The sequence below is a fragment of the Myotis yumanensis genome, unplaced genomic scaffold, assembly GCF_028538775.1.
Source record: "Myotis yumanensis isolate MYYU_CA2020_CCGP unplaced genomic scaffold, mMyoYum1.0.hap1 SCAF_18, whole genome shotgun sequence".
NCBI lineage: Eukaryota > Metazoa > Chordata > Mammalia > Chiroptera > Vespertilionidae > Myotis > Myotis yumanensis.
The window spans coordinates 11,674,840-11,696,687 of record NW_027223769.1 but is presented as its reverse complement, the minus strand read 5'-3'; the positions used below and the strand labels follow the sequence as shown (position 1 = coordinate 11,696,687).

The 21,848-nt window shown below is 42.6% G+C and overlaps 1 protein-coding gene across 6 annotated transcripts in view; it reads left to right on the top strand.

The window, feature by feature from the left end:
- The window catches only part of ZC3H18 (zinc finger CCCH-type containing 18), a 67,544-nt gene that overhangs the window by 2,475 nt on the left and 43,221 nt on the right, over nucleotides 1-21,848 (top strand). For 4 of the 6 annotated variants that reach the window (XM_070398945.1, XM_070398944.1, XM_070398941.1 and 1 more), the window contains exons 2-4: nucleotides 5,200-5,798; nucleotides 16,464-16,548; nucleotides 17,596-17,667. In XM_070398945.1, the coding sequence (XP_070255046.1) occupies nucleotides 5,214-5,798; nucleotides 16,464-16,548; nucleotides 17,596-17,667 (742 nt within the window). In that variant the 5' untranslated portion in view covers nucleotides 5,200-5,213. The remainder of the gene's footprint in view (nucleotides 1-5,199; nucleotides 5,799-16,463; nucleotides 16,549-17,595; nucleotides 17,668-21,848) is intronic. The other 2 variants (XM_070398943.1, XM_070398942.1) reach the window with 1 other exon arrangement.

The window sequence follows — 21,848 nt, the reverse complement described above, 5'->3', positions numbered from 1 at the left end:
ATGGTTTTCCTAGCACCTGACAGAGAGCATGCACTTAAGAATTTTGCCAAATTGAATTAATCTCAAATTAACTTAGGACACAGATGCCTAGAGAGATGGTTAACCTGCCCAGAGCAGACCGTGGAACACAAGCCATCTTCTGACCCCCAGTGACTCTCCTCTTCATTGCAGCCAGGTTGACTCGGGTTGCTTCTAATAACAGGGAGATAGATTCTTTGGCACATTTCTCTCTGCAAGATGTTCAACTGTGAGCAGCCTCAGATTATAACTCCCAGGCGACCCCATAAGGCCTCCTAGGGTGACTAGATATTCCCATGTGCCTTGGACAGCCCCTGTTCATGCTTTTTTAAATTGTTAACAGTGCCCCCTTCCAGTCTCAAACATGTTCCAACTTAGACAGTAAATTACATGGGAGCTCTGCTACTAAGTGTCAGATGTTTGCTGAGCCCAGAAACTACAGAAGTGAGTGTGAGCTCTTCCATTCAGACCCTTCATGGGGTACAGGAGGGCCTTCCTACAGACTTTGCAAACACATAGTCTCAGTACAGTATGGTAAGTATGGATACATAACAGAATAATGTACAATATACTTAGGGCAAGAGTTCTTAATCTGGGGGTCATGGGTGGACCTCAGGAGGTTTTGAGTTCCCTAAAATAGAAGATATATTGTGTGTGTCCAGATTTTTCTAGGGAGGGAAGCTGACCCTTCATCTTATTCTCAAAGTAATCCTTGCTCCCAAAGGCTAAGCACTGCTGACAGAGAGAGCACCGAGCCTTGCCTGTTAGTAGCAGGTGCACTCAGGACCTTTGGCCACCCCTGCCTGTCCCGTGCTGAGAACTACCTTTTGAGAGTTGGGAAGTTATCTTTGCATCCTTAGAATGTTGAAGTAATTCCCATAGTTCAAACTGTGGAGGACATTCCTATGTAGTTTAAGTATCTAAGATTCAAACTTCAGCCAAGTTTAAAATCATAAAATGGTGTCATAGATTGGATCTCCATATGGTCATCACTATTTTTTAACTAGTAGTCTGTATCAATATGTTAACTTTTACTTTTATATGAAAAGGTGTGTTTTGGTTCAAGAAGGGCTATGATAGGAGTATAGTTGGATCAGCACAAAACTTTGGAAGGAAGAAAAGAAAAGCAGGCAAGATCTACTGGTGCAGTAGAAGTCCACAGCTAATGCGTGAGCTGTGTTCCAAAAAAGAATTTATAAAATCAGTTTGGAACTCAGGTCCCATTTTCCTATAGGAACAATGGCAAAAAGTGGGGGTTAGTTCCTAGGCAGGGAGCAGAAACTCATTTCCTGCAGAGTCTAGGGCTCTGGGACTGAGTACTTGCTTGAGGTGCAGCTCTAAGTTGCAGTCTTGGGATAGCCATTCAGTGGCTAGGTAGCCTTGGTTTCCTTATCTATGAAGGGGACCATCACTTATTTGGAAGGTTGATGTGAGGAAATTGATCAAGCGCCTGACACAGAGTAGTGGTCTCTCAGTGGACAGTGGTAGCTGTTGAATTTTTGCAGAAGTTTTTTAAATAATAGAGTCTTGCATTAAGTAGATTCTCAGGTATTTGCTGCATGAAATCGTGAATGAATTACTCCTGAATGTAAGAGACCTGAACTGAACCTGACAGGGGTGAAAGGAGTATGGCTATTGGAAGTTGAGGATTGCCTTTACTCACCTTCACATTAATTCAGTTTAAATTAAATCATGCTGGGCAGCCCTGGCTGGGTGGCTCAGTTGGAGTGTTGTCCCGTACACAAAAAGTTTGGGAGTTCAGTTCCTGGTCAGATTGCATACAGGAGGCAACTGATAGATGTTTCTCACATGAATGTTTCTTTTTCTCCCTTCCTCTCTACAAAATAATCAATAAAAACATATCCTCAGGTGAGGATTAAGAAAAAAAATGTGCCAGGCACATTTTCAGGCTCATGTCATCTAATTGTTGCAATGGTCTTGTACAGTAGATACCGTTATCCCCATTTTGAGATGAAGAAACTGGGGCCTGTCGAGTTTACATAATTTCCCCCAAGATCCTTAAACCTAGGAAGCAATATAGCTGGGGGTTCAAGTTCTACCTCAAAAGTGCACACTGTTTGCACTAGCCCATGTACCCCTGCAAAGATACAGTGTACCAAGAGATAGAGTCCCATGTTACTAGCTCACTTCTTGGATTATTTGAAGTTTGGCCCTCTTTTTTCATTTCTTACTGTAATGTAAAAAGCAATTTGGATTGGATCTAATCGAACAATGAAACCAAAACAAACCAATTTGCACCTGGGCCCAGGAAGAGGGCTGTTATCAGGTTATGAGAGTTTGTGGCTATGAACAGATAGTATGTTGCAAGGCCAATCACAGGCTTGGGGCAGGAGGAGGTTCTGCAGAGTATTAGTTGTGTGGTTTTTAAAAAAAACTAGTTTGAAAAGGAATTCAATTTTGGTTGATTCTGAGGTAGCTTTGTGTCAAGGTCGCCATTAGACTATAAAGTATGAAAATCAGGATTTGGTTTCAAGTAGTGATGTATAGGTTCAGTAATCAGTTTCATGTGACTGCCTGCCTACAAGGTACCAGGTGCTAGCTTAAGCAGCTGGGGAGATGAAAGTCCCTGCCCTTCTGTGAAGATTTCTTATATACAGTGTAACAAAAAGTATACAGAGATAGGCATAGGGTATCATGCACAAAGGAAAATCTTAGGTGTTTTATTAATATCATTAACCAAGGGACCAGCTGCCTGCCTATGGCCCTTGGCTGATTGCTGTAAAACCCCCCCTGCCGCACCCCTCCCCCCCCCCCCCGCATTCCCTGTCTAGAACAGTTAAGAGTATAGGGGGGGCTTTAACAGCCAGCCCTCTCCTTGGTAGCTTTCTCATCTTTGCTGATGCCCTGGACTATAGAAGTGTGCTATGTGCAATGACAGGCTCTGTCTGCACAAGGAGGCCGGGAAGTCACAGGAGTAGTCTTGAATTTTCATTTTCAGCAGAATATATCATACAAGGACTAACTTTTTAATAATTTTTTCCAAAGTTCTACCTCTGGGTAGCGTAGTTTGAAGACTAAAAATTGAATCATTTTCAAAACTACATATTTAAATGACTGAATGAATTGATTGGTTCATAAATTTCTATTACTGCTAACCACTTAGTTTATTTATGAAGTGATGAATTATAAGTGATTTGTCCTAATGTGTGCTAAATTACAATAATTTACATTAACAGCACAAAAGGGAGAACAAGAGGGGAGCATCTGTAATACTCTCGACAATAAAGAATTTTTTAAAAAAGCAATAGGAAAAGATTTTCCTGATAAATGCAAAAAAAAAAAAATAGCCCCCAGAAAAACAACTGTAGGTTTAGTTATGTAATTACATACAGTAATTATATATTTAAGGTTTGCAAGTATATATGTGTGTATGTTTCCAGATCTTGCTGAGATGTCAAGCTGCATGGCTGTGACATACATTATTTTTTTATTGATTTCAGAGATGAAGGGGGAGAGAGAGAGAGAAAGAAACATCAGTGATGAGAGAGAATCATTGATTTGCTGCCTCCTGCATGCCCCACACTGGAGATCGAGCCTGCAACCCAGGCATGTTCCCTGTCCAGGAATCAAACCATGATCTCCTGGTTCATAGGTTGATACTCAACCACTGAGCCACGCTGGCTGGGCCATACATTATTTTAAATTAAAATAATGATTTGAAGAATCAAGTGACCATTTAACTTTTCACTATTACTAATATTTCAAACTAACTCAGTGGTAGTGACTTGCTATACCTTTCATTGGTGAATGGTGTTTGCTTATAGACTGTTTGGTGTCGGTTTCATGCACTCACACTCTTACTCCACCTTGTACAATCTGTGTTTAAAATAAATGGAATAGCCCGGCGGTATGGCTCAGCAGTTGAACATCAACCACAGGAACTAAGAAGTTGCTGGTTTGATTCTTAGTCAGGGCATTTGCCCAGGTTGTGGTCTTGATCCCCAGCATGGGTGTGTGCAGGAGGCAGCTGATCGATGATGTTATTCTCTCATCAATGTTTCTCTCTATCCCTCTTCCTCTCTCTCAATAAAAATATGTTTTAACAAAAATGAAACAATGTACTGTCTTTGCACACTGAGGTGGGAAAACCAGAAAATATTCACTTTATAATTAAATCTAGATTAGTAAAATAGAAATGAAATCTAAAAATGACATGTTAGTCTTTTGACAGAAACTACAGTTGACCCTTGAACAACTCTGGGGTCAGAGGTGCTGACCTCCTGAGCAGTCTGAAAGCCAGGGATAACTACAGTCAGCCATTTATATGCTCAGATTCCCAACCGCAGAGTTCATCCTTGAACGATGTGGGTTTGAACTCCATGGGCCAATTGAAAAAACCCACATATAAGTAGACCTCTGCAGTTCAAAACCATGTTATTCAAGAGTCAACTGTACTTAAATATATAAAATGTTCTGCAAGAGTTCTTTCTCACAACATATCTGTATTAGAACAGTGGATCTTGACTTTCCTGTGAGAATCACAGGGTCATGAATACCTTCTTCCGGGGCCTCCATTGGCAGCTCCAACATATAGGTTTGTGGTGAGGCCCAAGATCACACCAAGTGTATCTGATGAGGAAATCAAGGCCATATTTCGAGGCTTGCATTTAGGAACAGGAGACAGCCTACAACCTGGGGACTCTTATTAAAGATAGGCCGGGTTTCTGTTATAAACCCTTCTGTTACAGACTCCAGAAAAAATGGTTAGATGCATGCCTTCAGCTTCGCTGCCTTATTCCATAATGCACATTTTCTTGAATTTCATCAGCAGTCTAAGAATCCAAAAGGCTATCCCCTTGCAATGCATATCTTATCACTCATTTTCTATACTTTCTATTAACTGTTTGAGTTGCACTCGTGAGAAGAAGTACATCAGGTACCTTCCTGCCAGATTGCTGCAGATGTGAGGCGCTTAGCACACAGCTTAGCAAGCACAGTTCATCCTCGTTAAGGTGCTGTGTGTGGTAGAACAGCTAACAGTAGTGGTCTGTGAAGTGGCGACGGGTTTGGAGGAGTTGTGTAGGACCAAGCAAAATGCAGATCCTGGTCCCCCTGCAGGACAGGAGTAAGTGTGGGGGCGGAAAACCAAGGCAAGACTCAACTTTACGTTTTGATAAATGATATGAATTCATCTTCTCTCTTTTTTTTCCCCCCCCCCAGAACTGTGGGTACCGATGGATGTGGCTGAGAGCCCTGAACGGGACCCTCGCTCTCCAGAGGACGAAGAGGAGGAGCAGCAAGGGCTCTCAGACGATGACATTCTGAGAGAAAGTGGGTCTGATCAGGATTTGGACAAAGCTGCAGGGAGGGCTTCTGATTTGGAGGATGAGGAAAATGCTGCCCTGGGACTGAGCCAGGAGGAAGAGGAAAGTCGCTCTGATGAGGAGGATCAGGACCAGGACTCTGAGCCTCAGGAGCTGAACAGGGGCCCTACGAGCCCCCCTCATGCAGAGGAAGGGGATGGGGGGGAGGAAGACCGCACAAGTGATCTGAGGGACGAGGCCTCCTCGGTCACCAGGGAACTGGACGAGCATGAGTTAGACTATGATGAGGAGGTCCCCGAAGAGCCAGCCCCCACTGGGCAGGAGGACGAAGCAGAGAAGGCTGGGGCAGAGGAGGATGAGGAAAAGGGAGAAGGAGCTCCCGAGGAGGAGGGAAAGGCAGATGTCCACAGTGTGGAAGAAAAGGAGCCCCTGGAGGCAGCCAAGGAGAAAAAAAAAGAGGATGACGACGGAGAGATTGATGATGGGGAGATCGATGTGAGTATCCCTGGGTTGCAAGTGCATGTAGATAGAGCCCAGAAGGACTTCTTGCCACCAGCCACACCGTGGCCTGGTGCCAGGAGGAGAGCTCTTCATAGGATTAACTTAGCCTCATTTCAGAACAAGGAGGTGGGATGGAGGAGTGCAGGAAAATGAGAGGATTGTCTGGGAGCAGTCGCCATGGTAATTAGGAAGTGCTAAATTCAAAGAGAAGTGGTCTAGATTCAGAAAACTTCTGCCAGTTGGTAGCTGGCAGAATTTCCATGGACCCTCACTCATCTGTCTGGTGCTATTGTATTAGAATGCCTGGCCCAAATTTTTTAAGTTTTGGATTTTTTTATTATTATTCATTTCAGAGAGGAAGGTAGAGGAAGAGAGAGATAGAAACATCAATGATGAGAGAGAATCATTAATTGGCTGCCTTCTGCACCCCGCCCCACCCCCTCCACTGGGGATCAAGCCCACAAACCAGGCATGTGCCCTTGACCGGAATCGAACCCTGGACTCTTCGGTCCATAGGCTGATGCTCTATCCACTAAGCCAAATCAGCCAGGACAGTATGGGATTTTTTTTAACAAGTGAAGAGGAAATTTCTCCTTTTCTCTTTGCTATCTTTAAATCCTATTTGAGTTGACATTCAACCAGAACCATCATGAATCTTTGGTCCTAATCAGGTTCTTGAGACTAATGAAAAGACTCGAGAGGCTTCCTTCAGTTTTGTCTAGGCATTTTTATCTTTGTCCCGCAGCTTGTCCTCTGGTGAGGGTTCCAGCTGGGCCAAATAAGACCCTCAGGATTGGATAAAATGGGGTTCTACACCAGAACACCTCAGGTTTTGATCAGGCTATCACACTTTTTTATAACTTATTTAAATCTAGCCTTCAGGTTCAGGAAAAGGTAAGATTGGTAATATATCTTAGATATGGGTAGTTTGGGGTTTTATCACAGATAAGCCTTTTGAAAGAACTTTAATCATGATCTTTAAGAAGTTGAGTTTTGGGGCAAAGAGTCTGAAGTTTTTAAATTTCCCCAGGGAAGGAAATTCTGCTTATCTAAGAGTCATCACATTGACAGGTGTGTAGAATATCTCTCAGAAATGTTTTGAGTTGGGAGGGAAAAGATTACTAGTTAAATACTTAACCACAGGTTTACTGTAAGTACCACACTTCTCTAATAGCGTGTGGTGGCGACCATGGAGTGCCTAGTGAATTTGTAGGGTTTTAGATGTTGCTTATCTGACTTTAGTTCATAAGAACAGAACTTTACAGGGCATGTGTGGGGTTATAAGCTTAGAATTTTAGATTTTTTTTTATCATCTCATAACTAAGTGTAATCTCCTGAGTTAATAATAATCTTTGTTTAATCTTTATTTTAATCTTTATATTATTTATTAAATACATAATCTTTATTTTTTTTCATCTTCACCCGAGGACATGTTCACTGATTTTTAGAGATAGAGGAAGGGAGAGAGAAACATCAATTCTGCTGCCTCCCTCACATGCCCCAACAGGGAATCAAACCCACAACCCAGGAGTGTGCGGTTGGCTGGAAATATAACCCACAACTCTTTGGTGTACAGGACAATGTTCCAACTAACTGAACCACCTGGCCAAGGCTATTATCTTATTTAAAAGGGTGTTGTTGGAACATTATCATGCAGGTTCCCTTAGGTTTTGCCAGCTATACTTCCCTTCCACTTTGGGAAAGTTCAGTTCTGTCACAGAGCTGGCAAAGGGGAACATGGTGTCATGACACTCAAGTTGATCAATGTGGATGAACTTTTGACCAGTAAATGGTCATTGGTTGAGATTGCTTGTGAATTTGGTGTTTTAGCCACTAGGGAATGTTGGAGAGCTCTAGATTGTGACCTAAGGGTTCTGGACAGTTCATTTCCCATTAAGAGAGGACCAGTCATGAACTCGCTTTGCTTCAACTGTTGAATAAGTATTTTTTTTTTTAATCTTTATTGTTGAGATTATTACAGATATCCCTCTTTTTTCCCCCCATTGCCCCCATCCACCCAATTCCTGCCCCAGGTCTTTGCCACCCTATTGTCTGTGTCCATAAGTAATGCATATATGCATATAAGATCTTTGTTTAATCTCTTCCTGCCCACCACCCGCCTCCCTCATCAGTCTGTTCCATTTCCATGTCTCTGATTCTATTTTATTCACCAGTTTATTCTGTTCATTAGATTTCTCATTTATTTATTTTGATTTTTAGATTCAGTTGTTGATAGGTTTGTATTAGTTGCCATTTTGTTGTTCATATTTTTTTTTCTTCTTCTTCCTCTTCTTAAAGAATACCCTTCAATGTTTTATATAATACTGGTTTGGTGGTGATGAACTCCTTTAGCTTTTCTTGTCTGTGAAGCTCTTCATCTGATCTTCCATTCTAAATGATAGCTTTGCTGAGTAGAATAATCTTGGTTGTATGTCCTTGCTGTTCATCACTTTGAATATTTCTTACCACTCCCTTCTGGCCTGCAGTTTCTGTTGAGAAATCAGCTGACAGTCAGATGGGCATTTTCTTGTATGTAACTAAGTGCTTTTCTCTTGCTGCTTTTAAAATTCTCTCTTTGTCTTTAGCCCTTGTCGTTTTAATTATGATGTGTCTTGGTGTGGTCCTCTTTGGGTTTCTCTTGTTTGGCATTCTCTGTGCTTCCTGGACTTGTAAGTCTATTTCTTTCACCAGGTAGGGAAAGTTTTCTGTCATTATTTCTTCAGATAGGTTTTCAATATCTTGGTTTCTCTCTTCTTACACCCCCATAATGTGAATGTTGGTATGTTCGAAGTTGTCCCAGAGACTCTTTACACTGTCTTCATATTTTTGGATTTTTTTTTTCTTTTTGCTTTTCTTGTTGGGTATTCTTTGCTTACTTATATTTCAAATCATTGATTTGATTTGCAGAATCCTCTAGTCTACTGTTGATTCCCTCTAAATTATTCTTTTTTTTTTTCCCCTTTTTAAAAAAATTCTTTATTGTTTAAAGTCTTACATATAGTATTACATATGTCTCCTTTCCCCCCCATTGACCTCTCCCCAGCCACCCCCAACACCCAACATAAGCCCTCATCCCCCTAGTGTCTGTGTCCATTGGTTAGACTTATATGCATGTATACAAGTCCTTTGGTTGATCTCTAAATTATTCTTTATTTCAGTCAGTATATGTTTAATTTCTTAATTTCTTTTCCATTTTTTTTTTTGGAGGTTTCTAGAAGATTCTTGAGTAACCTGTAACTGTGGTTTTGAACTCTATATCCTGTAATTTGTTTTCTTCCATTTCTTGCACTTGTGACATGTTTCTTTGTCTCTGCATTTTGGCTGCTTCCCTGTGTTTGTTTCTGTGTATTGGATGAAGCTGCTGTGTCTCCTTCAGTTGGTAGAATGGTCTTGTGTAGTATGTGTTCTATAGGGTCCAGTGGCTCAGCCTCTTCAGTCATCTGATCTAGGCACTCTAGATGTGCTCCTTTGTGGGCTGTGTGCACAGTCTTATTGTAGTTGAGCTTTGATTGCTCTTGGTGTCACTGGGAGGAATTGACCTCCAGGCCAATTGGCTGTGAGGACCAGCTGCGACTACAGTGGAAGAGCTATTGTGCAGGAGACACCTCTGTGGAGCAGGACTTGCTTCAGTGGGGCTTTGGTGCTCACTGAGTCTGCCCCTTGACTGTGTTGCTTATGGATGTGTAGAGTTGTAATCTGGTATGGTCTGGTACTAACCGCTAGGTACACAGGCTCTTAGGTTTCCAGGATGTACAAAGTCAGCTTCCTGACCCAGCTGCAGGAGATTTTAGCCTGGATGACTAAAATCCATTCATATGCAAAAGCTGCTGCACACTGCTTGGGTGGGGTTGTAAATTGGATGAGGCAGGGTCTTAGGGAATCACCAGGGCGGAGCAAACAGAAATGGCTGCCAGTCAACTCTGTGACTGGGGAAGTCCCAGCATAGGAACAATGATCCCTGTGAATACCTCTGTCTAGGACAGTGATGGCGAACCTTTTGAGCTCGGTGTGTCAGCATTTTGAAAAACCCTAACTTAACTCTGGTGCCGTGTCACATATAGAAATTTTTTGATATTTGCAACCATAGTAAAACAAAGATTTATATTTTTGATATTTATTTTATATATTTAAATGCCATTTAACAAAGAAAAATCAACCAAAAAAATGAGTTCGCATGTCACCTCTGACACGCGTGTCAGAGGTTCGCCATCACTGGTCTAGGAGAAGGCCGACCCAGAGTTCCTGCCCCGATGCCAGATAATCCAGTCCTCTTCATATGTGTCTGTGTTCCCCAGAGCCTCGCCCTGGTGCTGGAGCTCAGAGGAAGCAGGGCCTTGTAAGTTCAGTTCATGGTGCCAGCCTTTTTGAGAGGAACAGCTGGGTCTCCAGCAGCCTTGGTGTCACTGAGCCCCAATCCACACTGGTTTTTACAGCCCAGAGTTGTTCTTACTGCCGTGAGCTGGTGGTCTGGTGTGGGGTTGGGACCCCTTGCTCCTCTGGGCGGCCTCCCTCCACAGAGAAGATCTCCCTCCCAGTTAAAAAAGCTACACACGTGGGTGTCAGACCAGCCCATTCCTCACCTTCTACCAGTCTCCACGTGCTTCCTTCTTTACTTCTCTAGTAGGACTTCCATTCAGCCAGCTTTCCAGCAGTTCTGGATGATGGTTGTTCTGTATTTTAGTTGTAATTTTTATGTGGTTGTTGGAGGCAGCGAGTACAGGCATTTACCTACACCACCATCTTGTCCTTCTGAGTAAGTTTTAAGAGGAAGTTTATCTACTCTTCTGTCTTTCCATGGCCGTATGGGGTCAAGTGTCTCCCTGCTGGTCCCAGGGGACTTTGGTGTCATCCCACCAATGGGTTTTTCCACTGCACTTAGATGTGGTGGTGTGGGACATTGAGTTGAATTGAGCTGTCCCTGAAAAACACGCATCCTCTGGAGAGTTGTTTCCCCTAGAAACAGCATGTGAAATAAAAATTCAGTTTGGTTTCTTACCCACTCAGATCCCATGGTTGATGGGTTGGTTTGGCTTTTTTGCCCTGCATGACACCCTCTCGTAAGGGGCCCTACACGTGGAAATAGTCTGCTGCTGAGGAGACCTTGAGAACATAGTTTCTTTCGGTCGCAGGAGGCAGTTTCCATCCCATACCCCAGACTGTGCCTCCTACTCAAGTCACCCCTGCAGGTCTGTTTTCTTGGACACAGCACCAGTAGGCCCAACTGTGTGCCAGCCTCGTCCCAATGCACTGGGGATAATGACAGGTTAGAGCAGAGTCTCCCCCCAACTCAGGGAGAGGCAGACCTCACCATGGGGAGGCACTGGTGACTTGGGCCCTCACAGCAGCACACCTGGCCTGCAGTTGCCCAGCTTCTTTCCAGGATCCTCCCTATTCTTTAAGTGTTGTTGTAAATGTCACCTCCTTAACATAGGCTCTACCTCCTGCCCCTGCCTCTCTGTTGCACCTGGCACCTTTATTGTACTGCTACAGTTAAATTAACTGGGTCATTAGTATGTTTGTTCCTGTTACTTCCCAACTCTCTCTTCCCACCTCCAGGAACACAGTTCCCTACTTCTGGGACCTACTGGGGTGGCTTCCTCAGTATCCCCAGGACCTGGTACATTGTAGGCAGCCAGTAACTGCCTTCTGAGCAAATAGAGAAACCTGCTGCTTAGGGGTATGTTTAGTTTGAGTGCCGTTGAGATGTAGAGTGGCAGTGGGCAGAAGGTTTACACTGGAGAGCCATTCTCATAGAGAGGGCAGTTTAAGCGCTGGTTGTGGGTGACCAGCACCAGCCCTAACCACCATTGGGAAACCCAGTGTTAGTCACCTGTCAGCTTGTACATCAGAATGACTGTTGCTGATTCGTTTTTCCTGCTCTCTGTCTGCCAGTCCTAATCCTTCATTTCCTGTCACATCTCTGCTTGAGTGTGTGCCCTGTGTCCCTACAAGCACACTATCCTCTTTCTTTCCCAACATGCCCTGTCCCCAGCCCCAGCTACATTTCTCTGACAGAGCAGGGAACAAAGGTGTGTACCTGGGTCCATGAACAGCCTACTTCTGGCAGGCCTTTGGTCTGGTCCCCTTTAGTTTTAAATCTCTACAGAAAGTAACTTCTGGTCCTAATGGAAACTATACATTACAGAGGGCTTTTTCCTGGTGGCTTTTAAGCGCAGCTCTGTTATCAGGGTGAACCACCTGGATATTATGGGGAGGAAATGTGCATTCAATGAGGCCCCTGAGAGGTTCCGTGCACAGTAGGCGTCCTGCCAGCGGGCTGAATCAAGAGGTTCACTCATGGTTCAGAAGGCCCCTTCTGCACATGTGGCTGCTCCGTCTCCTCCCTCAGTGTCTGGCCCTGCGTTGCTGGCAACAGCTGGGTTTGAAGAGTCTAGAACGCCATGCCACATATCCTCCTATAACTGAGGAGCTCTTCCCTTCTGTCAGGTGCATTGTCCTGCTTTTCTCCCTTTACATTTTGGGTCACTGGGACAAGGTGAACTGATTTGGGGGAGTCACCCCCACCCTCACCAAACTTTTCCACTCTTGGAAGCTTCCTTGATAGTGTTATGAATTTGTACAATAAACCCTTCTGCATCTCTGGTTAGTCTCTCACCAGAATCATTTCTTCCTTTTGGGTTTGATGAATGGATCAAATGACCTTTGTGGGTCGTTGATTCACCTTTACAGACGTGTCTTCCCACCTATAGTCTCTCCATCCTCTCCTTGGCTTGTTTATATGGTTCTGTTTTTATATCTTACTTGTCATTCAGTTAATAGAATTTTGATCATCTGGAATGTATCATCTCCTTGGGGTGTATGTTTTGTTCTTTTTATCCAAGATTCTCATACTGGTGGGGTGGCCTCTCAGAGACAGCAGGACATGTCCTGAGTGGATAGTCCACGTGACTCCTTGGTCAGAAGTGTTAGCTCTCAATCTACCCACATACAAAAAATACCCCCTTTTGAGGCATCTCCCCACAGAAAGATTACTGTGACTGTTCAGGTGCTGCTTCAGACCACGCTGTATCATCTTTCTAAAATCAAAACATTTTGAATTCCCAAAACATCTGGCTGTGAGGTTTTGGGGTAAGGGATTATAGACCTGTATTGTTACCCCATTTTACAGATGCAGGATCCAGGGTGTAAGGACATTGCGAGTGACAGTGTCCAGGTGGTGCCTACGTCTCTGTTCTGGTGCGTGTGTGCGTATGCCAAATCTGCTTCTGCGCACAGCAGCACCGTGCGGTGACCATGTCCTTATCTTCCATTGCTATGGGAGCTGCCCTGTTGGAAACCAGTTCTTACATGAGTAATATATAGGCTTTTTTTTAAAAAGGAAAATAAAAACCTGCTCAAAGAAGAAAGCAAAAACAACTTATGCTACCATTGCTTAGAAATAATTGTATTTTGGCACATTGTCTCTGAGGTATTTTTCCATTAAAATAATGATTGCTAATTAAGTGCGCACTGTTCATGTTTTATATAAGGCACGTGAGCTCTCTGAATGCATCCCTGTTCTGCTAGAGGAAATTGCCATACCATCAGAATTTGAACTCAGGCCTTTCATCCAGTCATACGTATTTTATAAAGGCGTTAAAGTTGAATGTGCCCTGTGCATATTGACCCTGAGAAAGTGCTGATAGAGGTATGCCAATGAGCCATGGAAGTTCCTTAGATTTGTAAACTGTAGAGGGCTTTGCACATTCCCCCAAGTTAGATATCTGTACCATTTTAGCCATGGGGGTGATGTTTGCTGAGAACTTCACAGGCACTGTCCTTCTCATTGACCCACCAATTTGCTTCTGGCTGGACCACTAAGACCTCTCCTTGTCCTCTGCTATCTGCTGCCTCTGCTCTAGGTCACAAGATCAGGAGGCCTGAAGTAATTCCCAGACATTATTTGATGTAACAGCCCTCAAACAATGAACATTGTGAATTTGTCTGTAGAGATCCCTTTCTTGAGTTGTATTTGCATGAAACTCTATAAGATTAAGAACTCGTTTTAATCATCTGTCACTTGGAAAAGTCATGTTAAATGAATGGTTGGTTGAAAATTCAGGATATTATATTGTTGAGTGATTTATTGATTGTTTTTTGTTTTTTAATTAAAATAGAGACCATAAATGCAGCAAACTAGTGTGTACAGCCCTTTGTTTATCCTGGCAGGTGTGGGGATTAGATGACAGTGTTCTCTATTCATTGGTTTGACATTATATTGTGTGCTTTACTGTGCATTTCTAGGTCTGTTTACTGATTGTTTTTAGAAGCTGCATATACTCCTTATGGTTCATGTGACTGCTTACCAATCTTAAGTTGGGTAGGTGGTTCTTCTTTTTGCTCTTGCAAATATTGAAAGTAACGCCTTTGCAGAAACACATACCTCTTTAAATCTGATCTAGTATACTACTATGATCCTGACTTTGAAAAACTATTATTCTACACTCATTATTTCACTCCCATGCATTAATTTTTAGAAGATTTGAATGGTTTCTAACCTATCAAAAGGGCTTTGTATTTTTAATGAGAACAGAGAGAATCTGCTTTAAACTTAGAGTTCATGTGAAATACCACATTAAGGCTTTAGGATAGTAATCATTACTATGAGAAAATAATAAGCAAATATTAAGACTTAAAGAAATTCTAGGGTTGGAGAAGATGGGGAGATGTTCAGGGGGTACAAACTTGCAATTATAAGAAATTCTAGGGACCTTAAAAAAGTGAATGTGAATAAATTTAATCTTTAAAAAAAATCATTCTGTTGGCTCTCTTATGGGATATAACAAGTATCTGTTCTTTCTGTTACAAGATGCTTTTTAATAACTCAGATTTTCAAGGCAGAAATTATATATCTATTATTTAAGCTTTAAAAATAGTCATCCTAGCCCTGGCTGGTTTGGCTCGGTGGATAGAGCATCGGCCTGAGGACGGAAGGGTCCCAGGTTTGATTCTGGTCAAGGGCACATGCCCGGGTTGTGGTCTCGATCCCCAGTGGGGTGTGTGAGGGAGCCAGTCAATGATTCTCTCTTATCATCGATGTTTCTCTTTCCCTCTCCCTTCCTCTCTAAAATCAATAAAAAGATTTTTAAAAAATAGTCATCATAAATCCAGGGTTTGACTTTAGCATTTCTGCATTCAACAGATACTTTTTATTTACTATGAGCCCAGCACTATGCTTGGACCAGCAACACATAGTGAGCAGACAGACGCAGTCCTGTGAGCTCCATTGAGTGGGCCATGATGGTGGTCACCAGTGCTACAGGAGGGGGCTGTGGGGACCATTGTGAAGGGAGATGGGTTCCCCGAGGAAGGGGACTCAAGCTGCAATCTGAGAGTAAGATGTGTTAAGAGAGGAGGGAAGCCTTGGCCAGTGTTGCTCGGTGATAAGACCTTAGGCGGGCTCACCCAAGGGTCGAAGGTTTGCTTCCCAGTCAAGGGCATGTACCTGGGTTGCAGGTTTGATCCCCAGCCCCAGTCAGGGTGCATGCAGGAGGCAAACAATAGATGTGTCCCTCTCACATTGATTTTTCTCTTTCTCTCTTTCTCCCTCCCCTCCTCCCTTCCTCCCACTCTCTAAAAATCAATGGAAAAAATCCTTGGATTTTTAACAAACAAACAAACAAAAAAAAAAAGGAGGGAAGAATATTGTCTGCTTGGATTTTGAAAAGATCACTGTGCATTGTGGGGAGTGTGTGGGAGAGATCGGGGGGATACCAGGTGAGACTGGGTCATATTCTGGAAGATGGTGGTGCTATAGGAGATGGGGTGAGTGACCTCCAGAACTCTGCCCTGTGGGACCCCTTGGATTGATTACACTAGGGCACTCTCAGACAGGCTGGGATGTTTCATCCTGGACAGACCAACAGAGATATCAGCAGGGCAACTGGATACCTACTTGGGCTGGGGGTGACCCTGGGGTGGGGGGTGGTCTCATCTGAGAAGCACAAGTGAGCAGGAGTCTACAAGTGACCAAGGGGAGTAGGTGGAAGTCTGTGCAGGTAGGTCAGTGGTGACAGGCCCTGCCGTAGGGGGCGCTGGGGAGGGCACAGAGCAGTGGTCCAGGTTGTGGCTGTTCTTTAGGGTTGGAGTTAAGCTCCCATGTTATTCTAAAGTTTGAAAACCAAGATTAAGAACTCTGGACTGAGAAGGGCCTAGGTCTGAGATGAAAGGTGGGTTCACAAAACTGGCGAGGTGGCATTGCCAACCTGAGTCACCTAACTTCCCTCCTCCCCACCTCCCAGACGTTTAAATAAGAGGAAGTTAGTATTGAATTTTAAGGACATACGATATTTTATTCTAAATGTACAAAATATTAAAAACCTAAATGTAGCCATATCCTGCCCGGAATTGGTAATTAAGAGAAATATAACGAAACCCAGGTTTGGCCCATGGGTTACATGCTTATTAGTGTCTTTACTCGGTATTCTTTCATGGAATTCCTCAGCCTTATAGGTAAGCTTTGAGATTTCCCATTGTGTGGGTGAGGATTCTGAGGTTTGGAAGATGAGCATGAATGAATTGGTGAGTGGCCCAGACATGGTCTTATGACAGTATCCTTTCTGGTTTGGTGAAAACCATGCCTGCTGGAAGAAACCCCTCCTGCCTCTTCCCTCGTGTTAAGATGATTCCCTCTGCAAGTCACATTGTCCTCTGTTTCAGGATGATGATCTGGAAGAGGGCGAAGTAAAGGACCCCAGTGACAGGAAGGTGAGGCCTCGTCCCACCTGCCGATTCTTCATGAAAGGTAATTATCAGAGTGAGGGGCCTTTGCATGGCCCATTTGTGTGGCCTCAGCTTTTTCTGGGACTGTAGTGGTGGTTCAGCCTTGTTGAGTGCCCTGGAGCCTGTGTTTGGCTATTCCTGGGGTCAGAGTATGACCGTTTGTGGTGGCAGTGGTGGTGGTGGTATTGATGTGAAACAATAGATTCTTTTATTTGTCCTTTAATCACTTGAATGACTAATTCAGAGGGGAGCCAGTCTAGTCATTTTCACACTTGTGGTTCCAAACCCAGTTGTTTATAACAGACCCATGACTTTAATGTAGACAGTATCAGTCATTTTTCTAAGTGGTTTTTTTATAAGGCCAAGTGCCCTAAGTACCAGTTTTTTTTTTTTTGTTTTTGTTTTTTTTTTTTTTTTTAATATATTTTATTGATTTTTCACAGAGAGGAAGGGAGAGAGACAGAGAGCCAGAAACATCGATGAGAGAGAAACATCGATCAGCTGCCTCCTGCACATCTCCCACTGGGGATGTGCCCGCAACCCCAGGCACATGCCCTTGACCGGAATCGAACCCGGGACCCTTCAGTCCGCAGGCCGACGCTCTATCCACTGAGCCAAACCGGTTTTGGCCCTAAGTACCAGTTTTGACATTTCCCCACCTCTATAAGGAAAATTACCACTCTTCCGCAAGATGAATTAGAAGTATATACTTCATTTGAAATGGATTTCTAAATAGCCAAGGGATGGCCTCTGAAAGCAGCAAGGCTCTCTCTCCTGAAAAGTAAATGATGTGAGTCAAGAAGCAGTAACAGGTGGCAATATGATAAAATCTTGTTGAAAAGTCTGGACTAAAGTCTTGGGAGATTTGGAAATGGAAATGAGACTTTCCATTCTTAAGGTTTCTTCATATGCAGCAGTAGTTTGGGTATGTCTTGTAACTTAGCATTTTCCTTGGATAGGTAGGAAGATGCTTTTCTCTTAATTTTACTCTGACCCTTGACTTTGCTCACTGACCCAGCCTGCGTGTACCATCTAAAGTTCACAAGAGCTTCCTGTACTTCTTTTCCAGATGTTGTGACACCATTATCCACTCTTCTTCCACCAATATCAAATTCCATACCATTCAGAGACCAGGTTAAAGGTACAAAATATACAATATTCACTCTCTTTAGTCCCTCAAAGTCCCCCTGCTCCAGAGGCCAGACTTCTTTCTCTTGGACCCAAAGTACTACTGTGAAGCGAAAAGGAAGGGGAGGCTTGCAGGGGCAGAGAGCCGTTGTGAGCCTTAATAATTAGAGGCGTTGATGAAGCTCGAGGGAGCTGTGCGCTGACCGCACGGGAAGGGTGGGATTGCAGGGGCACAGTGGAGTCCCATCTCATGGAGAGGCAGCTCTGCACTTCAAGCAGCCCTTGAATGACCCCATCCTATCCCTAATACTGAGGGATGACCTGATGATGAGGGTGCATGGGAGCTGAGGGACCAGCACACTCAGGACCCAGATCACCTTGCACCTCAGGGCTTGTGCACTTGGCCTGTGCTATTTACATGTTTATTGTTTCTGACAAGCCAAAAACAGTTTGACTTGCCTGTATGTGATGGGCTCTACCATGCCCAAGGGGGAACAGCCAGCAGTCATGTACTGTAGAGCAGACATCATGAGCAGCACAGCCACCCTAAGATAAGCGTGCAATACATTTTAGAAAGTATATGAAGTGTCAGTATTTCAGAAACTTTAGCAGAATACCTCCTTTCCATAATGATTTGAGAACACATGTCATTATATCTCTGAAATTTCTAGATTAAAGCAGTGGAGCAGATATGTACACATAACATAAATATAGTTGCAGTCATTTCCAATTAGCACTGTTCACAAGTGGGGGTCAGAAGCCTGGCCAACTGGTTAGAACTAGCCAGAGACTCCCACAGCGGGGGCAGCAGTATCCACCATTCATGCCACGGAGGCTCTGGTCCAGTGCTGGAGTCACACACTGGAGTAGTTTCCAGAACTTAGCGAGAGAAGCATGCATATAAATGAAGTTGTTGCTGGAACTGCAGATCAGCATCATGAGGAGATTCCCGATGGACAAAGACAGGACACCGTCTCCATGGATGCCCCGGGGCCACCTCAGAATAGGAGCGAGGTTCCTCCAGGGTCAAACTTGAGTGCTTAGTTTGGATTTCAGGGATTGAGACCAGTGGGTAAGGCTTTCTACACTAGAAAAATCTAAAGCTAGTGGCAAGAAGCCTTTTTGCAGCGTAATTGGGCATGATCAGTAACTTGTTTCAGGAATATTTTTTGAAATATATTTACCTTTCCTCCTATACTGTTTGTTTATTGTACGGAGAATTCTAAGTAAATGGTTTGTTTTGTTTTTTGTTTGTTTTGTTTTTTGTTTTGTTTTTTTTGTTTTGTTTTTAGTGTTCTAGAACATAGCTCCTGATTTTCTTAGTTATAAAAAAGTTTTGGGATGTAAATGATTTTGCTTACCTGCAATTTGCAAGTTTGGTGTTAAATTGAGGTGGATATGTTTACGTTCCTTCCAATAGTAGAAGTCATTTAAAAAATGAAGTTTGTTGTGTTTGGCGAGGATGCATAGAAATGGAACCCTCATACACTGCTGGTGGGAACATAAAATGTCAGCTCCTCAGAAAGTGAAGAATAGAGCTACCATGTGACCCAACAATTCCATTCTGGGCATCCATCTAGGAGAAATGAAAACATCCACACAAAAACTTGTATATGAACATAACAGCATTATTCATAACAGCCAAAAAGTGGAAACAACCCAAATGTCCATAACTGATGATGGGTAAGTAAAATTTGGTACCATACAATGGAATATTATTCAACCATAAAAAGGAATAAAGTACTGATACTACAATATGGGTGAACATTGAGGACACTGTGCTAAGTGAAAGAAAGAAACCAGACACAAAAGATTGCATATTGTAAATTTTTACCTATGTGAACTGTCCAGAATAAGAAGCAGAAAGTAGATTAGTCATTGTATAGGCCAGGGGGTGGGAACAGTGAGGGGTGATGTATAATGAGTACAGGGTTTCCTTTTGGAGTGATGAGATATTCTGGAATTAGTGCACAACTTTGAATATACTAAAACTCACCAACTATATACTTTTTTTTTTTTTCTTTTTTTTTCTGACTATATACTTTGAATGGTGATATTTTGTGGTATATGAATTGTATCTTAATTTGGGGAGGGAAATTCTTTTAAGTTTGTTAACTGTGTTTCTGTTACAAGTTGTGATCTTCAGATTAATCATTTAATTGCCCAAATGGACACTTTTGTATTTGTGACCATTGAAAACAAAATGTATTTAGGCAAACAAATTGAAACATTTTAAAACACCAATACTTTGTTTAGGGTATATTTTTACCTCTCTTATATTTATGTTGAATCATCAATACACTGAGTTCTAGTCACAAAGGCATAAATAGCATTTTCTTTAAACTATGCCCTCCTTTGGATTTCTGATTTCCCCAGCTGTCAGTAGGGCCTAGCCTATTCTGTGAGCCAGACCTCCTTGTCTCAGCTGCTTCCTGTTCTCTTTTTGTTAATTGTGGTAAAATATTCATAATATAAAATTTACCATCTCCACTTTTATTGTTGTTGTTAATCCTCACCGGAGGATATTTTTCCATTGATCTTTTTTTTTCTTTTGAGGGTCCATTGATCTTTTAGAGAAAGTGGGAGAGGGAAAGAGAGAGAAACATCGATGTGAGAGAAATACATCAATTGGTTGCCTACTGCACGCACCCAGACCAGGGCCTGGGCCGGGAAGGAGCCTGTAACCAGGGTATATGCCCTTGACCAGAATCGAACATGAGATCCTTTGGTCTGCAGGCTGACGCTTTTTCCACTGAGCCGAACCAGCTAGGGCTCAACCATTTTTAAGTGTACAATTTAGTGACATTGAGTACATTCATATTGTGGCCATCACCACTATCCGTCTCCAGAACTCTTAATCTTATAAAACTAAAATTCTGTTCCCATTAAACACTAACTCATTCTTCGCTTCCCTCAGTCTACTTTGGTTTGTATGAGTTTGACTATTCTGGGTGCTAATGTAAGTGGAATTATACAATATTTGTCTTTTTGTGACTACCTTATTTCATTTAGTATAATGTCCTCAAGGTTTATCCATGTTGTTGCATGTGTCACAATTTCCTTTTTAAGGCTGAATGTGTATATAGACTACATTTTGTTTATCCATTCATCTGTCGATGGACACTTGAATTGCTTCCATCTTTCAGCAATTGTGAATAATACTGCTATGAACATAGGGGTACAAATATATTTTTTAAGACTCTGCTCACATCTTTTGAATATATACACAGAGATTGCTGGATCATTTGGTAGTTCTGTTTTTAATTTTTTCTGGACCTGCAATACTGTTTTCTACGGCAGCTGTACCATTTTACATTCCCAACAGTACACAAGGATTCCAGTTTCTCACATCCTCACCAATATTAGTTATTTTCTGATTTATTTTATACTAACCATGCTAATGGATGTGAGGATGGTATCTCTTCACCTCGTTGTGGTTTTTATTTGAATTTTCCTATTATTAAGTCTGTATTTATAGTCAGGCATTGACCATCATTCACTCACAGTTAAATAATGCCAATTGTAATTAATGATGTCTGTGATAGAGCAGTAAAAATTATAATTGTTTTACACTTGAGTGTAGGTCTTTAAAAAAAAAACAAACACAATTTCAACAAGGCATAATTTACATACCATAAAATATGCCTGTTTCAAGTGTACAATTCAGTGGTTTTTAAATTAAATATACCAAGTTGTGCAGCCATCACCACAATCCAGTTTTAGAATATTTCATAACCCCTATAAGAGCCCTTAGCATATGTCTTTATTATATTCAGTATGACAAAATTGGAAGTGCATATGGAGCCCCTCTGCTGCTCACTGAAGTGCAAAGGTCATCTCCATGAGGGCACGTTCGAGGTTTGCACTGTGAGCTGAGCCAGCCGCTCTTCCCATGGAGCGCGTGTTCACTTGCAGGACGGACCGCGACATACCAAGGTGGTGCAGAACCAAGTCTTCTCAAAGACTCGCCAATGAGACTGCTGCTTCAAGGAGAACAGCTGACAATAACTGTTGCTAATGGTAAAATTCGAGCTCTCAAGTGAAAATTAGAATTATGGAGAGCCAAAATCTCCCCTGTGAGCTTGACAGCTTTTTTATTTTCAATGAACTTTTCCAGACTTCCACTGGGTGTTGTTACAAAATCATACCTAGGTAGAAGATCCATTCACAGTTCAAGATAGACTAGTGGACTGC